General features: G+C 43.9%; 1 protein-coding gene across 1 annotated transcript in view; it reads right to left on the bottom strand.

Annotated features, from left to right (window-relative positions):
- The window catches only part of LOC126263521 (neurotrimin-like), a 91,659-nt gene that overhangs the window by 35,039 nt on the left and 32,519 nt on the right, over nucleotides 1–24,101 (bottom strand). The window contains exon 3 of the mRNA XM_049960614.1: nucleotides 6,834–6,995. Coding sequence (XP_049816571.1) covers nucleotides 6,834–6,995 — 162 coding nt within the window. The remainder of the gene's footprint in view (nucleotides 1–6,833; nucleotides 6,996–24,101) is intronic.

Here is a 24,101-nt window from a genome sequence, read left to right on the forward strand (position 1 = left end):
TGGGAACAATGGCAGGAGGGTGTCCACAATGAGGAAATCAAAGAAAAACTGGGAATGAACTCTATAGATGTAGCAGTCAGGGCGAACAGGCTTAGATGGTAGGGTCATGTTACACACATTGGAGAACCAAGGTTACCCAAGAGACTCATGGGTTCAGCAGTAGAGGGTAGGAGGAGTCGGGGTAGACTAAGTAGAAGGTACCTGGATTCAGTTAAGAATGATTTTGAAGCAACAGGCTTAACTTCAGAAAAGACAAAAATGTTAGCACTGAATAGGGGATCATGGAGAAATTTTATAAGGGGGACTATGCCACAGACTGAACGCTGAAAGGCATAATCAATGATGATGATAATGAATTAAGCTTCAACTACCATTTCCAGAGACAAACAAAACCGGAAACCAGGGCAAATCGGTTAGTATTTTGGAAACGATAGCACTGATAGAATGAAAAAGTATTGGGAAAAGTGGAAATCCAACCTGATAAATAGGAAGCCCAAATAGAGAAGAAATGTTTCTGCAGAAGGTATCACCATCATCCCTACGCTACGAATTTCGATTGCTACTGATTTACTGCCTACAAACACGTGTTACTTCAAAATAGTTCCGTGTCTACATCAGGTACACCACAACATAATTATACGCACACATATCAAATATATATAACCCTTGTAACATCTGTCCTGGAACCGGAAGTACTAATTACGTTTTATGACACGAGATATATTCCCCCCGTCTCACTATGCCCTATTAATGGTAAAACAGTGTTATCGCACAGTCGTGTACATCTGTTTTCTAAATGACAACGTCAATTTTGCTAGTTATGTACAATGTTGTTGTTGTTGTTGTGGTCTTCAGTCCTGAGACTGGTTTGATGCAGCTCTCCATGCTACTCTATCCTGTGCAAGCTTCTTCATCTCCCAATACGTACTGCAGCCTATATCCTTCTGAATCTGTATAGTGTATTCATGATCTCCGTCTACGATTTTTACCCTTCACGCTGCCCTCCAATACTAAATTTGTGATCCCTTGATGCCTCAGAACATGTCCTACCAACTGATCCCTTCTTCTTGCCAAGTAGTGCCACATACTCCTCTTCTCCCCAATCCTATTCAATACCTCCTCATTAGTTACGTGATCTACCCATTTAATCTTCAGCATTCTTCTGTAGCACCACATTTCAAAAGCTTCTATTCTCTTCTTGTCCAAACTGTTTATCGTCCATGTTTCACTTCCATACATGGCTATACTCCATAAAAATACTTTCAGAAACGACTTCCTGACACTTAAATCATACTCGATGTTAACAAATTTCTCTTCTTCAGAAACGCTTTCCTTGCCATTGCCAGTCTACATTTAATATCCTCTCTACTTCGACCATCATCAGTTATTTTCTCCCCAAACAGCAAAACTCCTTTACTACTTTACGTGTCTCATTTCCTAATCCCCTCAGCATCATCCGACTTAATTCGACTACATTCCATGATCCTCGTTTTGCTTCTGTTGATGTTCATCTTATATCGTCCCTTCAAGACACTGTCCATTCCGTTCAAGTGCTTTTCCAAGTCCTTTGCTGTCTCTGACAGAATTACAATGTCTTCGGCGAACCTCAAAGTTTTCATTTTTCTCCATGGATTTTAATACATACTCCGAATTTTTCTTTCGTTTCCTTTACTGCTAGCTCAATGTACAGATTGAATAACATCAGGGAGAGGCTACAACCCTGTCTCAGTCCCTTCCCAACCACTGCTTCCCTTTCATGCCCCTCGACTCTTATTACTGCCATCTGGTTTCTGTAGAAATTGTAAATAGCCCTTCGCTTCTTGCAGTTTACCCTTGTCACCTTCAGAATTTGAAAGAGAGTATTCCAGTCAACATTGACAAAAGCTTTCTCTAAGTCTACAAATGCTAGAAACGTAGGTTTGCCTTTTCTTAATTTAGCTTATAAGATAAGTCGTAGGGTCAGTATTGCCTTACGTGTTCCCTTATTTCTACGGAATCCAAACTGATCTTTCCCGAGCTCTACTTCTACCAGTTTTTCCATTCGTCTGTAAAGAATTCGCGTTAATATTTTCCAGCCGTGACTTATTAAACTGATAGTTCGGTAATTTTCACATCTGTCAACGCCTGCTTTCTTTGGGATTGGAATTATTATATTCTTCTTGAAGTGTGAGGGTACTCCGCCTGTCTCATACATGTTGGTCACCAGATGTTAGAGTTTCGTCAGGAATGTCTCTCCCAAGGCCGCCAGTAGTTCTAATGGAATGTTGTCTACTGCTGGGGCCTTGTTTCGACTTAGGTCTTTCAGTGATCTATCAAATTCTTCACGCAGTATCATATCTCCCATTTCATCTTCATCTACATCCTCTTCCCTTTCTATAACATTGCCCTCCAGTACATCGCCCTTGTATAGTCCCTCACTATATTCCTTCCATCTTTCTGCTTTCTCTTCTTTGCTTAGAACTGGGATTCCATCTTAGCTCTTGATATTCATCCAAGTGGTTCTCTTTTCTCCAAAGGTGTCTTTAATTTTCCTGTAGGCAGTGTCTATCTTACCCCTAGTGACATAAGCCTCTACATCCTTACATTTGTCCTCTAGCCATGCCTGCTTAGCCATTTTGCACTTCCTGTCGATCTCATATTTGAGACGTTTGTATTCCTTTTCGCCTGCTTCATTTACTGCATTTATATATTTTCTCCTTTCATAAATTAAATTCAGTATTTCTTCTGTCACCCAAGGATTTCTACTAGCCCTCGTCTTTTTACCTACTTGATCCTCTGCTGCCCTCACTACTTCATCCCTCAAAGCTACCCATTCTTCTTCTACTGTATTTATTTCCCCCATACTAGTCAATTGTTCTCTTATGCTCTTCCTGAAACTCTGTACAACCTCTGGTTTAGTCAGTTTATCCAGGTCCCATCTCCTTAAATTCCAACCTGTTTGCAGTTTCTTTAGTTCATAACCAATAGATTGTGGTCAGAGTCCATATGTGCCCCTGGAAATGGATTACAATTTAAAACCCGGATCCTAAATCCCTGTCGTGCCATTATTTAATCTATCTGAAACCTGTCAGTATCTCCAGGCTTCTTCCATGTATACAACCTCCTCTTATGATTCTTGAACCAAGTGTTAGCTATGATTAAGTTGTGCTCTGTGCACAATTCTACCAGGCGGCTTCCTCTTTCATTTCTTCCCCCCAAAACATATTCACCTACCATGTTTCCTTCTCTTCCTTTTCCTACTATCGAATTCCAGTCACCCACGACTATTAAATTTTTGTCTCCTTTCACTATCTGAATAATTTCTTTTATCTCATCATACATTTCTTCAACTTCTTCGTCATCTGCAGAGCGAGTTGGCATATAGACTTGTACTACTGTCAAAGGCGTGGGCTTTGTGTCTATCTTGGCCGCAATAATGCGTTCACTATGTTGTTTGTAGTAGCTTACCCGAACTCCTACATTTTTTTCATTATTAAACCTACTCCCGCATTACACCTATTTAATTTGTATTTATAACCCTGTATTTACCTGACCAAAAGCCTTGTTTCTCCTGCCACCGAACTTCGCTAATTCCCTTTTTAAATTTTCTAATTTACCTGCCCGATTAAGGGATCTGACATTCCACGCTCCGATCCGTAGAACGCCAGTTTTCTTTCTCCTGATAACGACGTCCTCCTGAGAAGCCCCCGCCCGGAGATCCGAATGGGGGACTATTTTACCTCCGGAATATTTTACCCAAGAGGACGCCATCATCATTTAACCATATAGTAAAGCTGCATGCCCTCGGGAAAAATTACGGCTGTAGTTTCCCCTTGCTTTCAGCCGTTCGCAGTACCAGCACAACAAGGCCGTTTTGGTTAGTGTTACAAGGCCAGATCAGTCAATCGTCCTGACTGTTGCCCCTGCAACTGCTGAAAAGGCTGCTGCCCTTCTTCAGCAACCATACGTTTGTCTGGCCTCTCAGCAGATACTCCTCCGTTGTGGTTGCACCTACGGTACGGCTATCTGTATCGCTGAGGCACGCAAGCCTCCCCACCAACGGCAAGGTCTATGGTTCATGGGGGGATATACAATGAGGTGACAAAAATCGTGGGATATCTCCTACTATCGTGTTACATCTCCTTTTTCCCTGCATAGTGCAGAAAATTCAGCTGGCATGGACTCGACAAATGGCTGGAAGTTTCTTGCAGAAATACTGAGCGATGCTGCCCCTATTGTCGTATGTTGCAGTATTTTGCGCACGAATTAAACACTCGATTGTGTTTCGTAAATATTCGACAGGATTCATGTCGGTCGATCTGGGCGGCCAAAACATTCGCTCGAACACTCCAGAATGTTGTCCAAACCAATCGCGAACAATAGCGTCAGAGTGAAGTGCGGCAATGTCATCCGTAAAAAATCCATTTTCGTTTGGGAACAAGTAGCCGAACATAACCATTTGAAGTAAATGATAGGTTCAGTTGACCAGAGGAGCCAGCCGCATGTAAACACAGCCCACACCAGTATCGAGCTACCTCCAGCTTGCACATCACCTTGTTGACAGCTTGGGTCCATGGTTTTGTGAGGTCTGCGTCACACTCAAAACCGTACCATCAGCTCTTACCAACTGAAATCGGGACTCATCTGACCATGAATAAACTTGTTGTAGTTGGGATTTACAGTAATAAATTTTTTTTGAAGGACTTCATCTTTACGCCAGTGACTGTTATAAGTTATTATTACACACCCATGGTGGTCTAATGCATTTGTGACTAGTGACGGTTTAACGAACATGTGCACTTTCAGCCAATGTTGTTTTACGATGTTTGAATACGTGCGCTCGCACTGTGTAACAACGCCACGTGTGTATTTAACAGTATTGACAACGAGATACAAATCCCCTCCAACTGTAACCTGGCCTTGCTCCCTCCCTTCCACAGGGCTCCCCTTTTCCTCACCCCTTCTTCTTCCAGAGTGGATTTTCCTCCTTTCCACCCCATGAGTCCAGCACCCCCTCCTCAACTGTGTCCCACCCACGTCCTTTCCTCCCCAGCCCTTTTCGAAGCGCCCCTACCCGTCTCTCCCCCTTCCCCAACCTCTTCCTCCTCCCTCCCTTTTCCCTCATCACTATGCCCCTGTCAGATCCTGTGTTTTGCTCATCGTCATCAGTGTGCTACATCAGTGTTGTGTTTGGTGCTGTTTTCTTGTGCGTCCAGAGGTGTGATTTTACTTGTGTGCTGTACTTGTACACAATATTACTATCAGTGATTGTTATGTGCTACGCCGTCCATTGATACTTTTGTGCTCCGGCCATACTTCGCCTTGTGCTCTTTTAATTGTCCCAGTGTTTTTTTTTTCGCTACTTTTTTCCGGTTTTTATCTCCATTTTACAGTTGCCCGTTTTTGTCTACCGTCTTCCATAATGTTCCCCCCTTTTTTATATTTATGTACACCATGTTTTTTTTTCCCTTTATGTTATTTTTAAATGTCTTCTGTTGTATGTTTTATGTCATTCGGTTGAAGAGCAGCACATATGTTGCTGCCAGTCCGCCCCGATGGGGAACTGAAATACAATAAAAAAAAAAAAGACATACAAATGTATCAGCATACATTACGTTGAGCCTTAATATCAGTACTTGATAGTGGCCTAAGGCCGAAATTGCAGTAGTGTAATAAAAACTTAGAACAGTCACTGTCATAAAGATGATGTCCTTCATCTGACCTGCCAAGGTTTTCCAGTTGTATAGATGTCCAACCGACATGACCACAAGTCTAGGAGAGGCGCTGCAGGCGATGTCGAGCTGTTAGCAAAGGCACTCGCGTCGGTCGTCTGCTGCCATACCTCATTAATGCCAAATTTAGCCGCTCTGTCCTGACGGATACGTCCAACACTGATTTCTGCGGTTATTTCATGCAGTTTTGGTTGTCTCTCAGCACTGGCAGCTTCACGAGAATGCCGCTGCCCTCGGTCGTTAATTGAAGGCCGTCGGCCACTGCGTTATCTGTGGTGAGAGGTAATGCCTGAAATTTGGTATTCTCGGCACATATTCGACACTGAGGATCTCGAAATATCAAATTATCTTGTGATTTCCGAAGTAGACTGTCCTATGCGTCTAGCTCCAACTACCGTCCTGTTAGTCTGTTACTTCCCACTGTGCTGCCATAATCACGTTGGGAACTTCCTGTCACCAGTCATTTTCGTACATATAACAGCTCCTTCAGTGCATTGTAATTTTATACCTTGTGTACGCAACACACCGCCATCTGTATATGTGCATATGCCTACCCCATGACTTTTGTCACCTCAGTGTACTTTATTTCCTTAGCAGGTCTTTTTTAATTGCTCTACAGATAGCCGCTACACCGGTTCCCGTGAGATCACCGAAGTTAAGCACTGTTGGGCGTGGCCGGCGCTTGGATGGGTGACCATCCAGCCGCCATGCACTGTTGCCATTTTTCGGGGTGCACTCAGCCTCGTGATGCCAATTGAGGAGCTGGTCGTCGGAATAGTAGCGGCTCCGGTCAAAGACAACCATCATAACGACCGGGACAGCGGTGTGCTGACCACACGCCCCTCCTATCCGCATCCTCAGTGAGGATGACACGGCAGCGGATGGTCCCGATGGGCCACTTGTGGCCTGAAGACGGAGTGCTTAGTGCTTGCCTACAGATAGCCGCTAATAGTGAGGCTGAATGCTTCGACGTCAGTCACATCAGTAAATTAACAGGAACTAGCCTAACATGACTGTGGGAGGATTTTTTCAACGTATTAGTGAAACATTTCATCCGCGATTCCTCGTAAACACTATCAATGTAAACAAGACTCAGTAGTATTGTTATTGTTAGTGACTCACCTGACACTCGTAGGTGCCGTTGTCCCTCTTCTGGACGTATCTGATGTGCAGCGTCCAGTCCTGACGGTTGTTGAAACTGCTCACCTGGAAGCGTTCGTCGTTGGTGTAGGTGTACAGGCCGGATGAGAGGATATGCCAGTCGCGCCGCCTTACCCACGACACCTGCCAACACGGAGAGGTGCGCGGGTCGCTACTTTCTCCGTCCTGTGGTTGCAAAACAATTCACCAACACACGTAGTACCCAAAAAGAAATATCTTCTACGTCCGAGTACGCAGTTACCCAGAGAATTGCTGCGTTACGAATAAGTACAGGCGTCGATATGGGAAATTCTTGTAAACTACTCGTAGCTATGGGTGGAAAGTAGTAGTTAAGGGACCCATTGTCACACAGGCTGGCACGCACGGGCGGTGTTGATATTCAAAAACGATTCTGTGAGGTAGGTTCACGACACCGCTCGCTGGCAAGAAGGCAGGGCACTGTGAAGTAATCAGGGCAGCACAGGGCACTGACGTGTGTGAAGAACCCATATTTGCTGTTTGCGCCTACTGACGTGTGTGTAGGAGCCGTAGAGGGCTAAGATAAAGCTGACGTTGTTATTAAAGAGCTCTCCGCTTGTTCCGTCCAGAGGAATTACACTGAAGAGCGAAACTGCTACACGTGCCAAGTGTCGTGTTGGTCCCCTGAGATCACGCGGAAGCGCTTCAACGCCACGTGGTGTTGTCTCGACTAATGTCCGAGTTAGTGCTAGAGGGAACTGACACCGTGAATACTACAGGTATGTCTAAAAATCCGGAAGAGTGGAGATCTCTTCTGAATAGCACGTTGCAAGGCATCCAAGATATACTCAATAATGTTCATGTCTGGGGAGTTTGGAGGCCAGCGGAAGTGTTTAATTTCAGAAGAATGTTCCTGGAGCCACGCTGTAGCAATTTCGAACGTCTGGGGTGTCGCACTGTCCTGCTGGAATTGCCTAAATCCGTCGGAATTCACAATGGACATGAATGGGTGCAGGTGATCAGACAGGATGCTTACGTACGAATCATCTGTCAAAATCGCATCTAGACTATCAGCGGCCCCATATCTCTCTAAATGCACACGCCCCACAGCATTACAGAGCCTCCACCAGCATGAACTGTCCCCTGCCGACATGCAAGGTCTATGGATTTATGAGGTTGTCTCCATACCCGTATACGTCCATGCGCTCGATACAATTTGAAACGACGCTCGCCCGACCAGGCAACATGATTCCACTCATCAGCAGTCTAACGTCGGTAGTGATGGGCTCAGGCGAGGTATGAAGCTTTGTGTCGTGCAGTCATTAAGGATACACGAGTGGACCTCCGGCTTCGAAAGCACATATCGATGGTGTTTCGTTCTATGATTCGCACGCTGACACTTATTGATGCTCCACCACTGAAATTTGCAGTAGTTTGCGGAAGGGTTGCACTTATGTCACGTTGAACGATTGTCTTCAGCCGTCGTTATTCCCATTCTAGCAGGATTTTTTTCTGGACGCAGGGAAGTCGGTAATTTGATGTTTTACTGGATTCCTGATATTCACTGAATACACGTGAAATGGTCTTACGGGAAAATTCCAACTTCATCGCTACTTCGGCGATGCTGTGCCCCATCGCTCGTGCGCCATCTGTAACGCCACGTTAAAACTCACTTAAAATTTGATAACGTGCCATTGTAGCAGCAGTAACCGTTCTAACAACTGCGCCACACACTTGTTGTCTTATACAGGCGTCGCCAACCGCAGCGTTGTATTCTGCCTGTTTACATATATCTGTATTTGATTACGCATGCCTAGACGAGTTTCCTTGGCGCTTCAGTGTGTATCGTGGATGTGGGGAAGATTAATAAGCGAGACCAGAGGCTCAAACCGGGCTGTCGCTTTGTCTGTCTGTCCATATCTAGAACCAGAGAGAATGACGAGTGTTTACGTTGCAGGCCAACAACGACTACCTACTGGTGATGAATATCAGCAGCCAACAGGCCCACTGAAACTACCGCCGACCTCCGATTCACGGATACGCGATAGTTGTGGCGGGACAGGTCGCTGGGTGACAACGTCCGCAGACTGCTAACTGCCATGCATAGGTCTTGTTGGTATACCTTGATGTGGACAGCTGAAAATGTGTGCCCCGAACGGGACTCGAACCCGGGATCTCCTGCTTACATGGCAGACGCTCTATCCATCTGAGCCACCGAGGACACAGATGAATAGCGCGACTGCAGGGACTTATCCCTTGCACGCTTCCACATCGAGGTATTTCAGCAACACCTGTCGGGAGCTCAGGTTTTCAGTTAGTCATCATTTACTCCAGGGAAAAGCTGCACGGTCATCAACAGTAACTGTTCTTTCGAGAACAAGTTACTGTCTTCGTATATATAGTTAAAGGCTACCCAGCCATTGACCTTCGTCTGTGCGAATGCGCACAGGTTGCGCAAACTCTTACGGGAATCGCCAAAGCGTGCGCGAGTAATGAGTGGTTGGGCAAATGTCTGTAAGGTACAATACATATGTAGAATTGTGGACAGTTGGGAATGTGAGTCTCACGCGAAGCGTGCAAGGGATAAGTCCCTGCAGTCGCGCTATTCATCTGTGTCCTCGGTGGCTCAGATGCATAGAGCGTCTGCCATGTAAACAGGATATCCCGGGTTCGAGTCCCGGTCGGGGCACACATTTTCAGCTGTCCACATCGAGGTATATCAACAACACCTGTCGGCAGCTGAGGATTTCAGTTAGTCATCATTTACTCCAGGGAATAGCTTCACGGTCATCAACAGTAACTGTTCTTTCGAGAACAAGTTACTGTCTTCGTATAGATTTTACTGTGTATACAGATATCTAAATGCGTGAACCATTTTGGATACTTATCCAAATCTACACATCAAAGACACATTCGATAATGTTGTTCAGTGTGGGTTCTTTACAACCTGACGAGCGGACACCATCAGTTGGAGGTGGCGCCTGAAGATAGTCCAAAAACAGCATTTACCATCCCAGCAGGACATTTTCATTACAGACACATGCCATTTGGGCTAAAGAATGCACCGGCAACTTTTCAGCGGTTTTTAAATGGACTGAGAGCATTAAAGCCAAAAACTTATTTGGTCAATGTCGATGACGTAACTGTGTATTCAGAAGATTTACCAGAACGTGTGAGACGTTTGGAGGATATCTTTGGTAGACTTCAATGAGGACGTTTGATTTTCAGTGTGCACAAGTGCCATGTTGCGGAAACTAAGGTCAACTATTTGGACTACATGATTTGTGAGCGTGGTGTACAGACCTATCCTCATCTTACAGACGCAGTTCAAAATTATCTGATACCACAAACAACTAAGCAGGTACAGTCGTTCATCGGCCTCTGCAGTTATTCCAGACAATTTATGAAGAACTTTGCGAAAATGGCCGCACCCTTGAACAGCTACTGAATAGGGGGATGAAATTTCATTGCTCGCAGGAGTGTCAGGAAGCATTTGAAATATTGAAAGAGGTATTAGTTTCAGATCCAGTATTGGTTTTTACAGATTTCGATAATGAGCTTATCCTTCCATGTGAGGCTTCAGATGAGGCAGTTATATTTTGGGACAGATGGTCAGGAACATCCGGTAGCTTATACTTGAAGGTAGTTAAATAATGTTGGCGGTCATGTGTAGTACTATGTATTTTCGATTTTATCTATACCACGCTTCGCCACGCGGAGTGGGCGCGCGGTTAGAGGTGCCATGTCACTAATTACGTGGCTCCTCCCGCCGGAGGTTCGAGTCCTCCCTCGGGCATTGGTGTGTGTGTTGTTCTTAGCATAAGTTAAATTTAGTTCGTTGAAGTAGTGTATAAGTCTAGGGACCGATGACTTCAGCAGTTTGGTCCCTTAGAAATTCACACACATTTGAACATTTTGTACCACGTCTCATTGAAATGGTTACTTGGTTTGAAAGATCCATCTAGTAGATTGACGTAGAGGGCACTTAAGCTTGGTGAATTCGAATATGAGGTGATCCATTAGTGCGGGAGATCTGACGCAAATGCATATTCGGTAAGCCGCAGCGTAGCAATGTTAAGTATGCTACGGAAGAGCATTGAAGAGGGCCATTGGGCACACAGCAAAGGGATAAGGAGTGCCAGGCATTTAAGTCACAGTAACATTTCGTTATGCTCGAAGGTTTGCTGTGTACAATGAAGACGTGTGGACCACATGTGGCGCTTCAAGAGGGTTTACAAAAATGGTTCAAATGGCTCTGAGCACTATGGGACTTAACATCTGAGGTCATCAAACCCCTAGAACTTAGAACTACTTAACTAACCTAAGGACATCACACACATCCATGCCCGAGGCACGATTCGAACCTGCAACCTTAGCAGCCTCGTGGTTCCGGACTAAAACGCCTAGAACCGCTCGATCACAGCGGCCGGCTTATTATATCAGGCAGTGTGAATTTTTACTGCCATAGAGGTATTTGTTGTTTCTTTGTGGGGATGTTTGTTTTTCATGTCAATATTACTGATATTGTTTTTAAGTGGATTGTGTGTTCTCGGAACGAGGAAGGGTATGACAGAGTAATTTTGTTCTACAGGTGGCGAATACGTAAGAACATCCTGGTGAACGAGGACAGTGCTGCTGTTACTGACGTTTGCAAGGGAGAGGCAAGGCAGGTAACGGTTATTCAGCCTAGAATCGGGTACGATGTTCTCTAGGCAATCGGATATGTTTCTTACTAGTCCTAAATGGACGCTAAAAACAATTGCGGAGATTAACAGTGAGGTGTATAGGTTTGAGGATAACGTTTGGAGTGATATAATGAGGCATAGGGGAATAATTTATTTAGCGAGATAAAGGAAGACTACCAGGAGTTGTAGTTCACCTATAATAAATTAAGGGCACAGTTATCGTAGTTGGTACATCTGGTTCCTCAAGCTAGGAGTCTGCGGAAGAGAGTCTAGATACATCCTGGAGGAAAATCATTAAAGACAATATTCGCAACAGCATACAAAGAGGAAGTGCAGGAATTAAGTAGCACAGTTGTTGAGATTGAGCAGATGGTAAGTTCTATGAAGGATGCCATGGAGTAGCACACAATGCAGTTGTCGAACTTAGAACACGGGATGTTGAGTAACACAAGGCTAGAACGGGAATTTCAGCGGAGCCAATTCGGTGTGCGAGCGAAACGAGGGGTTTGAACAGCGATTTGGAGAAAATACAGGAGCAATTGAGGGCGTTGGAGAACGAAATTAATATAGCGAGGTTGTTGCGTTAGTGGCGATATTACAGGAAGCACTCTTTCAGGCGATGAAGGGGCAACCTAGTCCCGTATTGGTTACACTGAGTGAATTCATGATGAGATTGCGGCGAGAAGAAATGCAGTTTGGCATGGAGTTACAGCATGTTGCCAAATGTCGCACGATCTGTCACTGTTTTTCCACGTATCTAGGGTGGAAGTGGAAACAAATAGAGTTAGGGTGCATATAGCAGCCCGTGTACCTGTTGGGGAGAAACTCAGAGTTCCACTGTTATAGAATTCACCCATATCCAGGGAAATGGGGGATGTTGGGAAAGTGGGTGCAGGTGAGAACACCTAGGCTCAAACGACAGGCAGGCCCACTTGGTAATGTGGCGGATTGATGCGTACAAGGGAAGGTTGTGATCTGTCCGGATGGTCAAGTACGGACTGATATGCAGACACGTGTAGTGAGTTTGTTGCTGTGGGAGGTAAATCGGACGAGTTGTGGGAAGGAGCTTCTAGTAGCCCAATCGTACTTCCAGAGGATGGGTACTCATTGATTATACCTCCATATGCACGCCGAAAACAGGTTTAACTGCTATGAAGGAGACAGACCGGTAGGGGTGAAAAAATTTGAGCTTCAAGAAAGCGATGGCACGAGTTGAGAGGTAGTAGCTCCGGATTTCCGTCTTCAGGCTACGCTTACAGTCTCAACAGTTATGACTTTGTCACTGAATACGTCGTATTGGCCGGAAGGATCTCTGAATTAGTGGTTTAAAATTTAACATATTCAAATGATACACTCAATCCAGAGCTTTAGCAGTCTTTGCGCAGATTAACAGAGTCCCAGCAAGGTGAAATTTCGATAGAGCAAATGTAGCAGCCTATATACCATTTCTTGGAAGAACAGAAGGACAGAGTATTAGTGGTGAGCCTATAAGCCACTAGTTGTGGCGTGTTTCTAGCAGGTTCTTGCTTACTATATTCCTGAGTAAGGTGCAAGAAAGGGAACACTGTGGACATGTCAACACAGCAATAACCAGTAGTATGTTCGACTAGCACTGGTCGGGGAAGAAATCAGTTTGAAGGTCTTAATTAGTGTTTAAGGGCATGATAAGGAGTACATGGTAATACCAAAGTGTGAGTGGAAGTGCTGCATGTCATACCCAGGAGATTGTACTCAATATGTGAATTATTACTTAAGGTAGCTTCAGAATGGTTCAAATGGCTCTGAGCACTATGGGACTTAACATCTGAGGTCATCAGTCACCTAGAACTTAGAACTAATTAAACCTAACTACCCTAAGGACATCACACACATCCATGCCCAAAGCAGGATTCGAACTTGCGACCGTAGCGGTCGCGCGGTTCCAGACTGAAGCGCCTAGAACCGCCTCGGCCACTTCGGCCGTCCAAGGTAGCTGAGTGGAAGCACGAAGTTAAAGATTCGTGACATATCTTCTCGGGAGGAAGGAGCCATGCTGCTCCACTAAAATGAATACGCGTGGATTTGGGGAATTCTTACAAATTTTGCGCAGGCATGGCTGGACGGCAGTAGTTACGTCAAAGCGGTAGGTGGATCAAACCAAAATGACCAGACACTCTGTGACCAAAATGGTACTGAAACAGAGGATGACAGACTAAATGCCGAAATACTAAATGTCTTTTTCCAAAGCTGTTTCACAGAGGAAGACTGCACTGTAGTTCCTTCTCTAGATTGTCGCACAGATGACAAAATGGTAAATATCAAAATAGACGACAGAGGGATAGAGAAACAATTAAAATCACTCAAAAGAGGAAAGGCCGCTGGACCTGATGGGATACCAGTTCGATTTTACACAGAGTACGCGAAGGAACTTGCCTCCCTTCTTGCAGCGGTGTACCGTAGGTCTCTAGAAGAGCGTAGCGTTCCAAAGGATTGTAAAAGGGCACAGGTCATCCCCGTTTTCAAGAAGGACGTCGAACAGATGTGCAGAACTGTAGACCTATATCTCTAACGTCGATCAGTTGTAGAATTTTGGAACACGTATTATGTTCGAGTATAATGACTTTTCTGGAGACTAGAAATCTACTCTGTAGGAATCAGCATGGGTTTCGAAAAAGACGGTCAAGTGAAACCCAGCTCGCGCTATTCTTCCACGAGACTCAGAGGGCCATAGACACGGGTTCACAGGTAGATGCCGTGTTTCTTGACTTCCGCAAGGTGTTCGATACAGTTCCCCACAGTCGTTTAATGAACAAAGTAAGAGCATATGGACTATCAGACCAATTGTGTGATTGGATTGAGGAGTTCCTAGATAACAGAACGCAGCATGTCATTCTCAATGGAAAGACGTCCTCCGAAGTAAGAGTGATTTCAGGTGTGCCGCAGGGGAGTGTCATAGGACCGTTGCTATTCACAATATACATAAATGACCTGGTGGATGACATCGGAAGTTCATTGAGGCTTTTTGCAGATGATGCTGTGGTGTATCGAGAGGTTGTAACAATGGAAAATTGTACTGAAATGCAGGAGGATCTGCAGCGAATTGACGCATGGTGCAGGGAATGGCAATTGAATCTCAATGTAGACAAGTGTAATGTGCTGCGAATACATAGAAAGATAGATCCCTTATCATTTAGCTACAAAATAGCAGGTCAGCAACTGGAAGCAGTTAATTCCATAAATTATCTGGAAGTACGCATTAGGAGTGATTTAAAATGGAATGATCATATAAAGTTGATCGTCGGTAAAGCAGATGCCAGACTGAGATTCATTGGAAGAATCCTAAGGAAATGCAATCCGAAAACAAAGGAAGTAGGGTACAGTACGCTTGTTCGCCCAATGCTTGAATACTGCTCAGCAGTGTGGGATCCGTACCAGATAGGGTTGATAGAAGAGACAGAGAAGATCCAACGGAGAGCAGCGCGCTTCGTTACAGGATCATTTAGTAATCGCGAAAGCGTTACGGAGATGATAGATAAACTCCAGTGGAAGACTCTGCAGGAGAGACGCTCAGTAGCTCGGTACGGGCTTTTGTTAAAGTTTCCAGAACATTTCTTCACCGAAGAGTCAAGCAGTATATTGCTCCCTCCTACGTATATCTCGCGAAGAGACCATGAGGATAAAATCAGAGAGATTAGAGCCCACACAGAAGCATACCGACAATCCTTCTTTCCACGAACAATACGAGACTGGAATAGAAGGGAGAACCGATAGAGGTACTCAGGGTACCCTCCGCCACACACCGTCAGGTGGCTTGCGGAGTATGGATGTAGATGTAGATGTAGATGTAGTTAAGGGACCGATTGTCACATCAGATGGCAGGCGCAGGCAGTGTTTATATTTAGCAAATGATTCTCAGGCAGGTTTACACCTTGCTCACAGACGGGAAGGCATGACCTGGCGGGCGCTATAAACAAGGGTGAAGCAATGAGGGCAGTACAAGGCACTGACGTGCTGTGCATAACCCGTACGTTGCAGTTAAAACAGCGCCTAGTGCCCTGTGTGTAAGGGCTGAAGCAGGCAGAGGAAAGCTGAAGATTTATAAATAGCACTCCACTTTTGCCCTCTAGAGGAACTATGTCAGGGATGTATAAATTTGGGAGCCCGGAGTCTCACATAGGGCAGTCGTGTCGCCATTCTGTCTGCATCTACAACCGGAGAGAAACCATTGTCTAAGTTGTAGGCCAACCACGATGACCTTCTGGTGATGGATATTGGCTGCCCATCAGCCCACTGAAACTGCCACCAATCACCACTTGACGCGACATAGCTGTGGGAGGACGGCCGTACACAGCGACGGGGCGGGGGGGGGGGGGGGGGGGCACCAAAATAGTGGCCTCCCAGGTGCAGAGGCTGCGGCCACCGTCCGATCTGCGGCTAACTGCAACGACAATGGTCGACTGTTTCTCTTCGGCGCTCTACGTGGGGTCCATGAGTTGCATGTGAGGGAGCAGTCAGCCAACATGCGCGGTGGCCACTTACCCGTGGCGTGAGTAGGATAGAGTAGGATAGATGCGTCCGCGAGGCTTGGCGGCCGCACAGTGACGCAGAAGATTCCAGCAGTGGGACTGCCGCTGACCCACGCACGCACCCCCCGCGGAGGAATCACCAGGATCAGCGAAAGGTCCACACGCAATAAAGCCAATGACACACTTGCCGGTGTTTCTCTGTACGCTTTGACACGGGTAACCCCTCTCTTCCAACCCATATTACAACCCCGGACTTGGCGGGGGGGGGGGGGGGGGGGGACGTTGCAACACAACATAAATGTCGTCCTTCATCTTCTGTTTTCAGCTGAGAACTATTAAATGACTTCGAGAATGAAATTTTTGTATGCAACGGAATGTGTGCAGATTTGGGCCTTTCTGGCACATTGAAACCGTTTGATGGACCGGGATTCGAATTAGGGATGTTTACCCATCACAGTCGAGCGCTTTACCGGTTGAGCTAACCAAACATGTCTCAAGACCCTTCTCACAGCTTCTCTTCCATAAGTATCTCATCTCTTACCTCGCAAACTCCACAGAAATCTCCTACATACCTTTCGGGAATAGCACTCATCCAGAAACGGCTTCTCACAAATTTTGGTGGGTTCTGTACCGTACCACAAAACAGATAGAGAGAAAAAAAAAAAACACATGTCGACAAAAGAATTAACTAGCACATCATAAGCTATATAGGAACAGAACCTCGTGACTGAACCAAGAAAAGATTTCTGTTATTTTGGTAGCAGACTGACTAGTGGCAATAACAGCCTGACGGATGATATCAAAACGAAAATTGCAGTGACAAACGAGTTTTCAGGAATAAAGGTAATGCGTTGCAGTTAACCGCCTAAAAATACAGACCGTGGTAAAATGAGTTGGGTACCTTTCTTCGAGCGTTACACTATCTCACTGCTGGCATGTGGACATTATTCTACAATTTGGAATTGTCCACCAGGTGTCACAGGAGGTGGAACCGTCAGTATTATAGGAGGCGTGGTGGTGTAGTATTTTCGGTGGAGAAGCAGTAACAGCGTACTTGGTCGTTCAGGATAGCTCAGTGATTTACAGGGCGGGCGAGCCTTTGGATGTCACCTAAGTAACTAATTCGGGTATATTTCAACCCTTCTAAGGCTGCCCAAGTCTAAAACTGATGATGCAATCGAAGCGTTTGCGTTTCGGGAATGCCTGTAGAAAGTTACCTGCCATCACGTATAGTGCCAACAGTGAAGTACAGAGTAGGTGGTTTTTCGCTATGGCGGTTTTTTTCGTAGTTAGGGCGTGGTACCTTACCGCCCTCGAGAAAAAGCTAAATTTGAAAGGATATGAACACACTTTACAGCATTATGAACTGTGTTCAGTAGACGGCCAGTTCGGAGGTGATGATCTTGTCTGCCTGGTGCAAGAAAAATGTATGTCGTGGAGCTATGCACCGTCTATGTAAAGCATTGAAAGCAGTTTGTTTACTACCATACGCGTTTCGCTTCTTTTATTTGGGAAGCATTATCAGTGACCTGTAATACATGCTTCCATCTACACATACAATAAACGTATAATGTGGTAGATATAATATGCTGCTATATTACCTTCTGTCGGATCTTTCTCTTGTTTTTTAGGTTAAAATCAACTTTTGTTATATAGTTCTTAATGTGAACTTATAGTTCGATGTTACTTACGATTTACAGCGCTGGTAACTCATGTGTGTGGTCCTGACGATGAATTCGTTAGTTTCGATACTCCAGCTGACACATTTCTGACGTTCTTTCACCCACATTTGTCACATAACATATATCGCTTGCCCTTTCCCTTTTGTGATCAACATATGTGTGTTTTCGGTGTGTAGTGTTGCCAACTGTTGTTTTGTATTTGTCTTTTGTTTGTGTCGTGACTAAAATGTATGTGTTTATCACCCAACAGACACTTCACATTTTCGAACTATACTTACGTTGACCTGTCCGCCAACCCATCTTAAAAATAAGAATGACCTGTCCTTCTTTACAAATCGGTAGGTATCCTTCTCTGCTCTATCGGCTTACGATAAACTAAGAGTAGAAGGGGTTCAAATCATTCGCATAATCTCTGTAGAACCGCACAGGTATTTCATCCGGACCAGCTACCTTTCCAGTGTTCAGCGACTTTACTTGATTTTCCATTCCGACGTTGCTTATCTCAGTGTACACTACTTTGGCGTTCGTACGACGTTTGGAAAGAGGAACCGGATGAGGACAGTTAACGGTGTAACAGCTCTGGAAGAACGAATTCCCTATTTCTGATTTTTCACTATCATCATCAGTTTCGCTTCTACTACGGATGCTTGCGTGACTCATTAGAGGGTTTTCGAAATGGTTACTGACATTAAAGCCGCGCGGGATAGCTGCGCAGTCTCAGGCACCATGTCACGGTTTGCGCGGCTGTCCCCATCGGAGGTACGACTCTAGGACGAATGATCTCAGCAGTTTGGTCCCATAGGAAATTACTACAAATTTCCAGTTTTTACTGACTTTACATCAGATCAAAATTTCTTTGGATCGCTATGAAGTTATTCTGGTCAAATAAGATGACCTTTCCTTCTTGTATCGTATTAGTCGGTTATCTGTTTTTATTGTTTTCCTGTAACACTGCCTGACTGATTTTTCTATCTTTCGAGGTGTCTCTCTGTCTTCCTTCCACACCTGCTTCCTACTCGCTGTAATTTGTCCCTTTCCTGGTTTCCAGGCCCCCCACAATTCACTGCCACACCTTAAAGCCATCGTGATGAATGACCCGTCTCATTTTCCTATGATTTCTTATTTCGGTGGACATTTTCCCTTTTAATATCCGTGAGGCTTCTGTTCTCATTTAACTTTAACAGCAGAATTCTTTCGCCTTTTTATCTGTAGTTAGTTCTCTTTTCTAGTGTTGACTCTCATGTGCTTGCTAATTTTTTCCATCAGCATGTGTGTTTATAACAAATTTTTTGTGGTAGTATACAGCATCCGTCAATAGGCGTTACACTTATTTCATGTCCTCTTCTAAGTCTAATAGTGCAATATCAGTAACAAATATAACAGTTTTCCTTTATTGTGTCAGTTTTCATTGCAGTTATTGCATTTTCTCCAACCAGACTACATAGTTATGGAGCAAGAAGAAAGTCTTGCTCGATATCTGTTCTTAGCCCCTTTCCTAATGCCATTAAGCGCCCATCTATGACATATGATGATAGGAAGAAATAAATGTCCAGCAGACGGGGTCTACATTCGCCATGACCCCACCGTCCTTACGTTCCATTTGTGACATCCATTTCTAAGAACTAGACACTTACAGACAATAAAACAGTAAAAGACAATAGAAGAAGATTGTACAGTAATGCTATCCTGCAGATTCTACAATCATTTTAGCTTAACCAGACCATACACATGGGTAGCCTTGTGAAGTCTAAGTAAAGGGGACATTCGAGATGGTTTCCGTGCAATTATTCTCTCTGGGGCATGAGTTACTCCGGTTGTAAAACACAGACTACTCCATTCTCAAACCTTTCGTGTAGAAATATTAGTATTGTATGTGTACGTGAAGTGTGTCGTCAGTATAACAGTTTTGTTTGTGTATTCCAAGCAGAGAAGCTGCCGCGTGGGTGACGGATTAAAAGTTCAGAAGTCAGGAAACATAACTATTACCATCAGAAAGCAACCTATCGTGAAATTGGATTGTTGAAAAACAACTAAATTTCTGTAATTTCTAACATTCGCACGGCTTACATTTTCTTGTACCTGTTAATCATCATCATCTTCTTCACTTTCAGTTGTTGGAATTCTGTCACCTGTTACGGTTCCCACCATTTCCACTGACTCTTCTTCCTTTTCATTAGTATTCCTATGTTATTGCAGGTATTGCAGTTCCATTGTCTGGAGATATTGATTCCAGAATCTGTAATTTTCTTCAACCATATGTTTATTTCATTTCTGAAAGCAACATATGTGATTTTTTTGTATCTTTAAATCCGTTTGCATTTCTTAGAGAAATCTTCATTCTCTGAATACTATTCTTTCTGTATACCACACATGTTTCACTTCCGTATAATTGCGTTGACAGAACTACAGACAGCCAGGATAGTTAAATTATTCAATCGTCTGTTATTTTCTTCAACCATGTATTTATTTCATTTCTGATATCAACATATGTGATTCTTTCTGTACCTTAAAGTCCGTTGGCATTTCTCAGACAAATGTCCATTCTCTGAATACTATTCTTTCTATATACCACACATGTTTCACTTCCGTATAATTGCGTTGGCAGTACTACAGCCATCCGGGATAGTTACATTATTCAGTCGTCTGGTGATACACATAAAATGTAGCAATTGACGTCTCCGGCGGTTCTTAATAGAATATTATGTAACATTGCGAATGAAAAATACGCGACACTGTTGTAATATTTTGCAATATTTATTAGTAAAACTTATAAAAGTAGTATAGAATAATATTTGTGTTGTAATAGGTTTCAGTGTGAAGTTACGGCTTTCCCTCAACGTTCGTCGTATAACTGGTATTAATAATGCTACACGAGTTGCAAAAAGTGCATAATGGACGCTTTTCCACATGAGGGAAATGGAGAGCATTGCACACACGCCAGCGGAAATCACGATACAACGCAAACCCATAAACACTTTAACACTGCGGTTCGTTTCAGGCCGTAAAACACTCATATTTGCCACGAAACTTAAATTTATAGAAAGACGCTAGACAGGTATAATAAATCAGGTAAGTACGCAGATAATCTGGTAACTGAAAAAATACATGTCGATGGAGGATACTATTAAATTGCTGTCTGCGATGAATAATTCCTAAAACAAAGCTAAAACAAAGTGATACTGGAAACTCCTGTTATATCGTGACCATATGTCACAAGCAACCATAAAGTTTATGTGGTGTGCGTACTGTAAGACCTTCGGTACACACACCATCAGATTATTTGACTTGTCGCTCTAACGAAGTAGACGAGTGTCAGTAATATGTATCGTGGTCTTATCGTGGCGTGTTTATCTTCTGCCGTTAGGTCAGACGATAGAAATGCCACTTGCATGCTTAAAGTAGCAGATTGACGGTGACCAACTTTGAACAGAACTTGATTAATTTTCACACACATTTATTAAAATAATAAAAAGCATAGACATTACGTAACTTCATTCTGGATGCTGTTTACAATTGACAATCTGAAGTTCCTTTGGTCTTGGTACGTTAATCTTATTCTCACATATCTCTGATACTTGACAAAGTGTCTACACATTTATCTTCATGGCTATGTACAGGAATATGATAATCTTCTTAGGTGCAGACTGAAACTTGACTATAGACTGGTAGAGACTAATGCAGACTGGTACAGACTGGTGCAGACAAATGCAGACTGACTAATCGGAGGTCTGTACACTCGTTATAATACCTCGCGCGTTCATGTATCACTACGCGAGTGTGATCCGCGAGGAGAAAAGGTTCTACATTAGCAGCAATATCATTGGCTGCATTACATATTAATACGCAGATCGGCGGAAGCAGAATTTGGTCCATCTCTATGGCAGCGCCATCTCGTAGTGTGGAGACGGACGAGCGCTGCGCCTGCGCTGTTGTGCTTAGTGGGGCGCGATCTGGTTGGAAAGTTGTGTACGCGCTGACTACGCGGAACTATGTACACAACAGATTAGTATATCCTTTCGCTCTGGTACAAGACACTATGGATGAATCTCTTTTAGTAGATTTGACAGTCAGTAATCGTCACTTTCCCACTGTACTACATGTATTTCGTACAGCCGATGGAGTTTACTGAAGTATCTACGAAAATTATGTATCACAGTAATTAATTCATATATTTTCCTTTGATTCAGTTTTTAGCACTTTATTTATTACATGATACGCATGGAAAATGGAACTGATTTAGTATACTTGGATTAATGTATGAGCAGTTTTAAGACCTATTACAGATATTCCATTTACTGCAGTGGTTCCCAACCTTCCTTTGACGATTAACCCTGAGTGGAATCAGACAGAAGGCTCCCTCCCCCCTTTCAACCTGCCGTCTGCTCCTCCCCACCCCCTCCTTCACATTATCACCGACTTTAGCACCTAACTAAACTGTATAACAAAAGGATTTTCTTGGAACACTTTTATTTGAAAAATGACGAAGGATGAATAATATTTAGTTTGTGTGTGTACCTCCCCTGCATTACTCCTCTTTGCTGCTGCACTTGCTTGGCCTGCGTACCCAACCACATTTAAAATCAACAAAATTAAAATGTTTGCACTATACGTACTTCTGAACTGGCAGAAATTGGAAGACTATGTAGTTTGGTTGTAGAAAATGCAGTAACTGTAATGAAAACTGACACAAACTGTTAAATTTGCTACTGATATTGCACTGTTAATACTTCATGTCTGTCACTAATGCTAATAGCAATAATAATAATAATAATAATAATAATAGTAATAATAATACTGTGTACAGCACTATAATAGCCCTTGTGTAGTTGCTGCTGTGTCGTGCTGTCCATTAATTGATTTATCTGTTTCGAAGCGAGGACAAGCGTAGGTATTATCTACAACTTGAAGATATTTTCTTGAGATATTTAACATTTCTTACGTATACGTCTCACTTTTATTATCAGCGATGTACGGGACAAAGCATAATATAAGTGTGTAGTGGGTGGACTGAGTGAGGAACCTGTGCCGCCACCACATTAATGCTAGTAATTGAGAAAAAGTAGTCATTGAGAACTTATTTAATCAATATTAGAGTCTTACAAAATTGTAGTTTAGTGAGCCCTCAGGGGGTAATTACCCCAAGTCCAGGTTAGGAACCACTGATTTACTGCATGATGTACGGATATGACAAAAAAAGGGTGTTTTCTGAGACGTGAAGATGGTGCTTTCCAGCGCCAAAATCGATAATAAGTAAAGTAACACTTTAAATTTTGCTTAAGGATACACTAATAATTTTAAAAAATAACATAGATGCCTTCCCTTGGTCTATCTGAAAGCGGCTATACGAAAACTCAAATTTATCATGACACATCCATTAAATGCTTTGGGCGAACACTGAAGCGCCAAAGAAAGTTGTATAGGCATGCCTGTTCAAATACAGAGATACGTAAACATTCAGAATATGGCGCCACGGTCCGAAACGCCTATATAAGACAAGTCTCTGGCGCTGTTGTTAAATCATTTACTGCGGCTACAACAGCAGGTTATCGAGATTTAAGTGAGTTGGAACGTGGTGCTATAGTCGGCGCACGAGCAATGGGACACAAGATCTCCGAGGTAGCGAAGAAGCTTGGATTTTCCCAATCAACCATTTCACGAGTGTACTTGGATATCACGAATCCGATAGAACATCGAATCTCCGACATTGCTATGTCCGTAAAAAGATCCTGTAAGAAAGGGACCAACGGTGACTGAAGACAATTGTTCAATGTCACAGAAGTGCAACACTTCCGCAAACTGCTGCAGATTTCAAAGCTGGGGCATCAAAAAGTGTCCGAACCATTCAACGAAACATCCTCGATATGGGTTTTCGGAGTGGAAGGCCCACTCGTTTACCCTTTATGACTGGACGACAAAAACGTTTACGCCACGCCTGGTCCCGTCAACACGGACACTAGACTTTTGATGACTGGAAACATGTTGCGTGGTCGGACGGGTCTCGGTACAAATTGTATCGGGCGGATGGGCGTGTACGGGTATGGAGACAACCTCATGAATCTATGGACTCTGCATGTCGGCAGGGGAGTGTCAAAGCTGGTGGAGTGGGGCTGGTGCAGCTTGAGTGATATGGCACCTGTAGATACTACTCTGACGAGTGACACGTATGTAAGCATCCTGTCTGGTCACATGGATCCATTCATGTCTATTGTGCATTATGACGGACTCATACAATTCCATCGGTACAATGCGACACCCTTCACGTCCAGAATTGCTAGAGAGCGGCTGCATGGATACTCTTCTGAGTTTAAACACCCGCTGGCCACCAGACTCCCCAGACATGAACATTATTGAGCATATCTGGGGTGCCTTGCAATGTGCTGTTCAGAAGAGATCTCAACA

Source organism: Schistocerca nitens, chromosome 6, assembly GCF_023898315.1.
Source record: "Schistocerca nitens isolate TAMUIC-IGC-003100 chromosome 6, iqSchNite1.1, whole genome shotgun sequence".
NCBI classification, from domain to species: Eukaryota; Metazoa; Arthropoda; class Insecta; order Orthoptera; family Acrididae; genus Schistocerca; species Schistocerca nitens.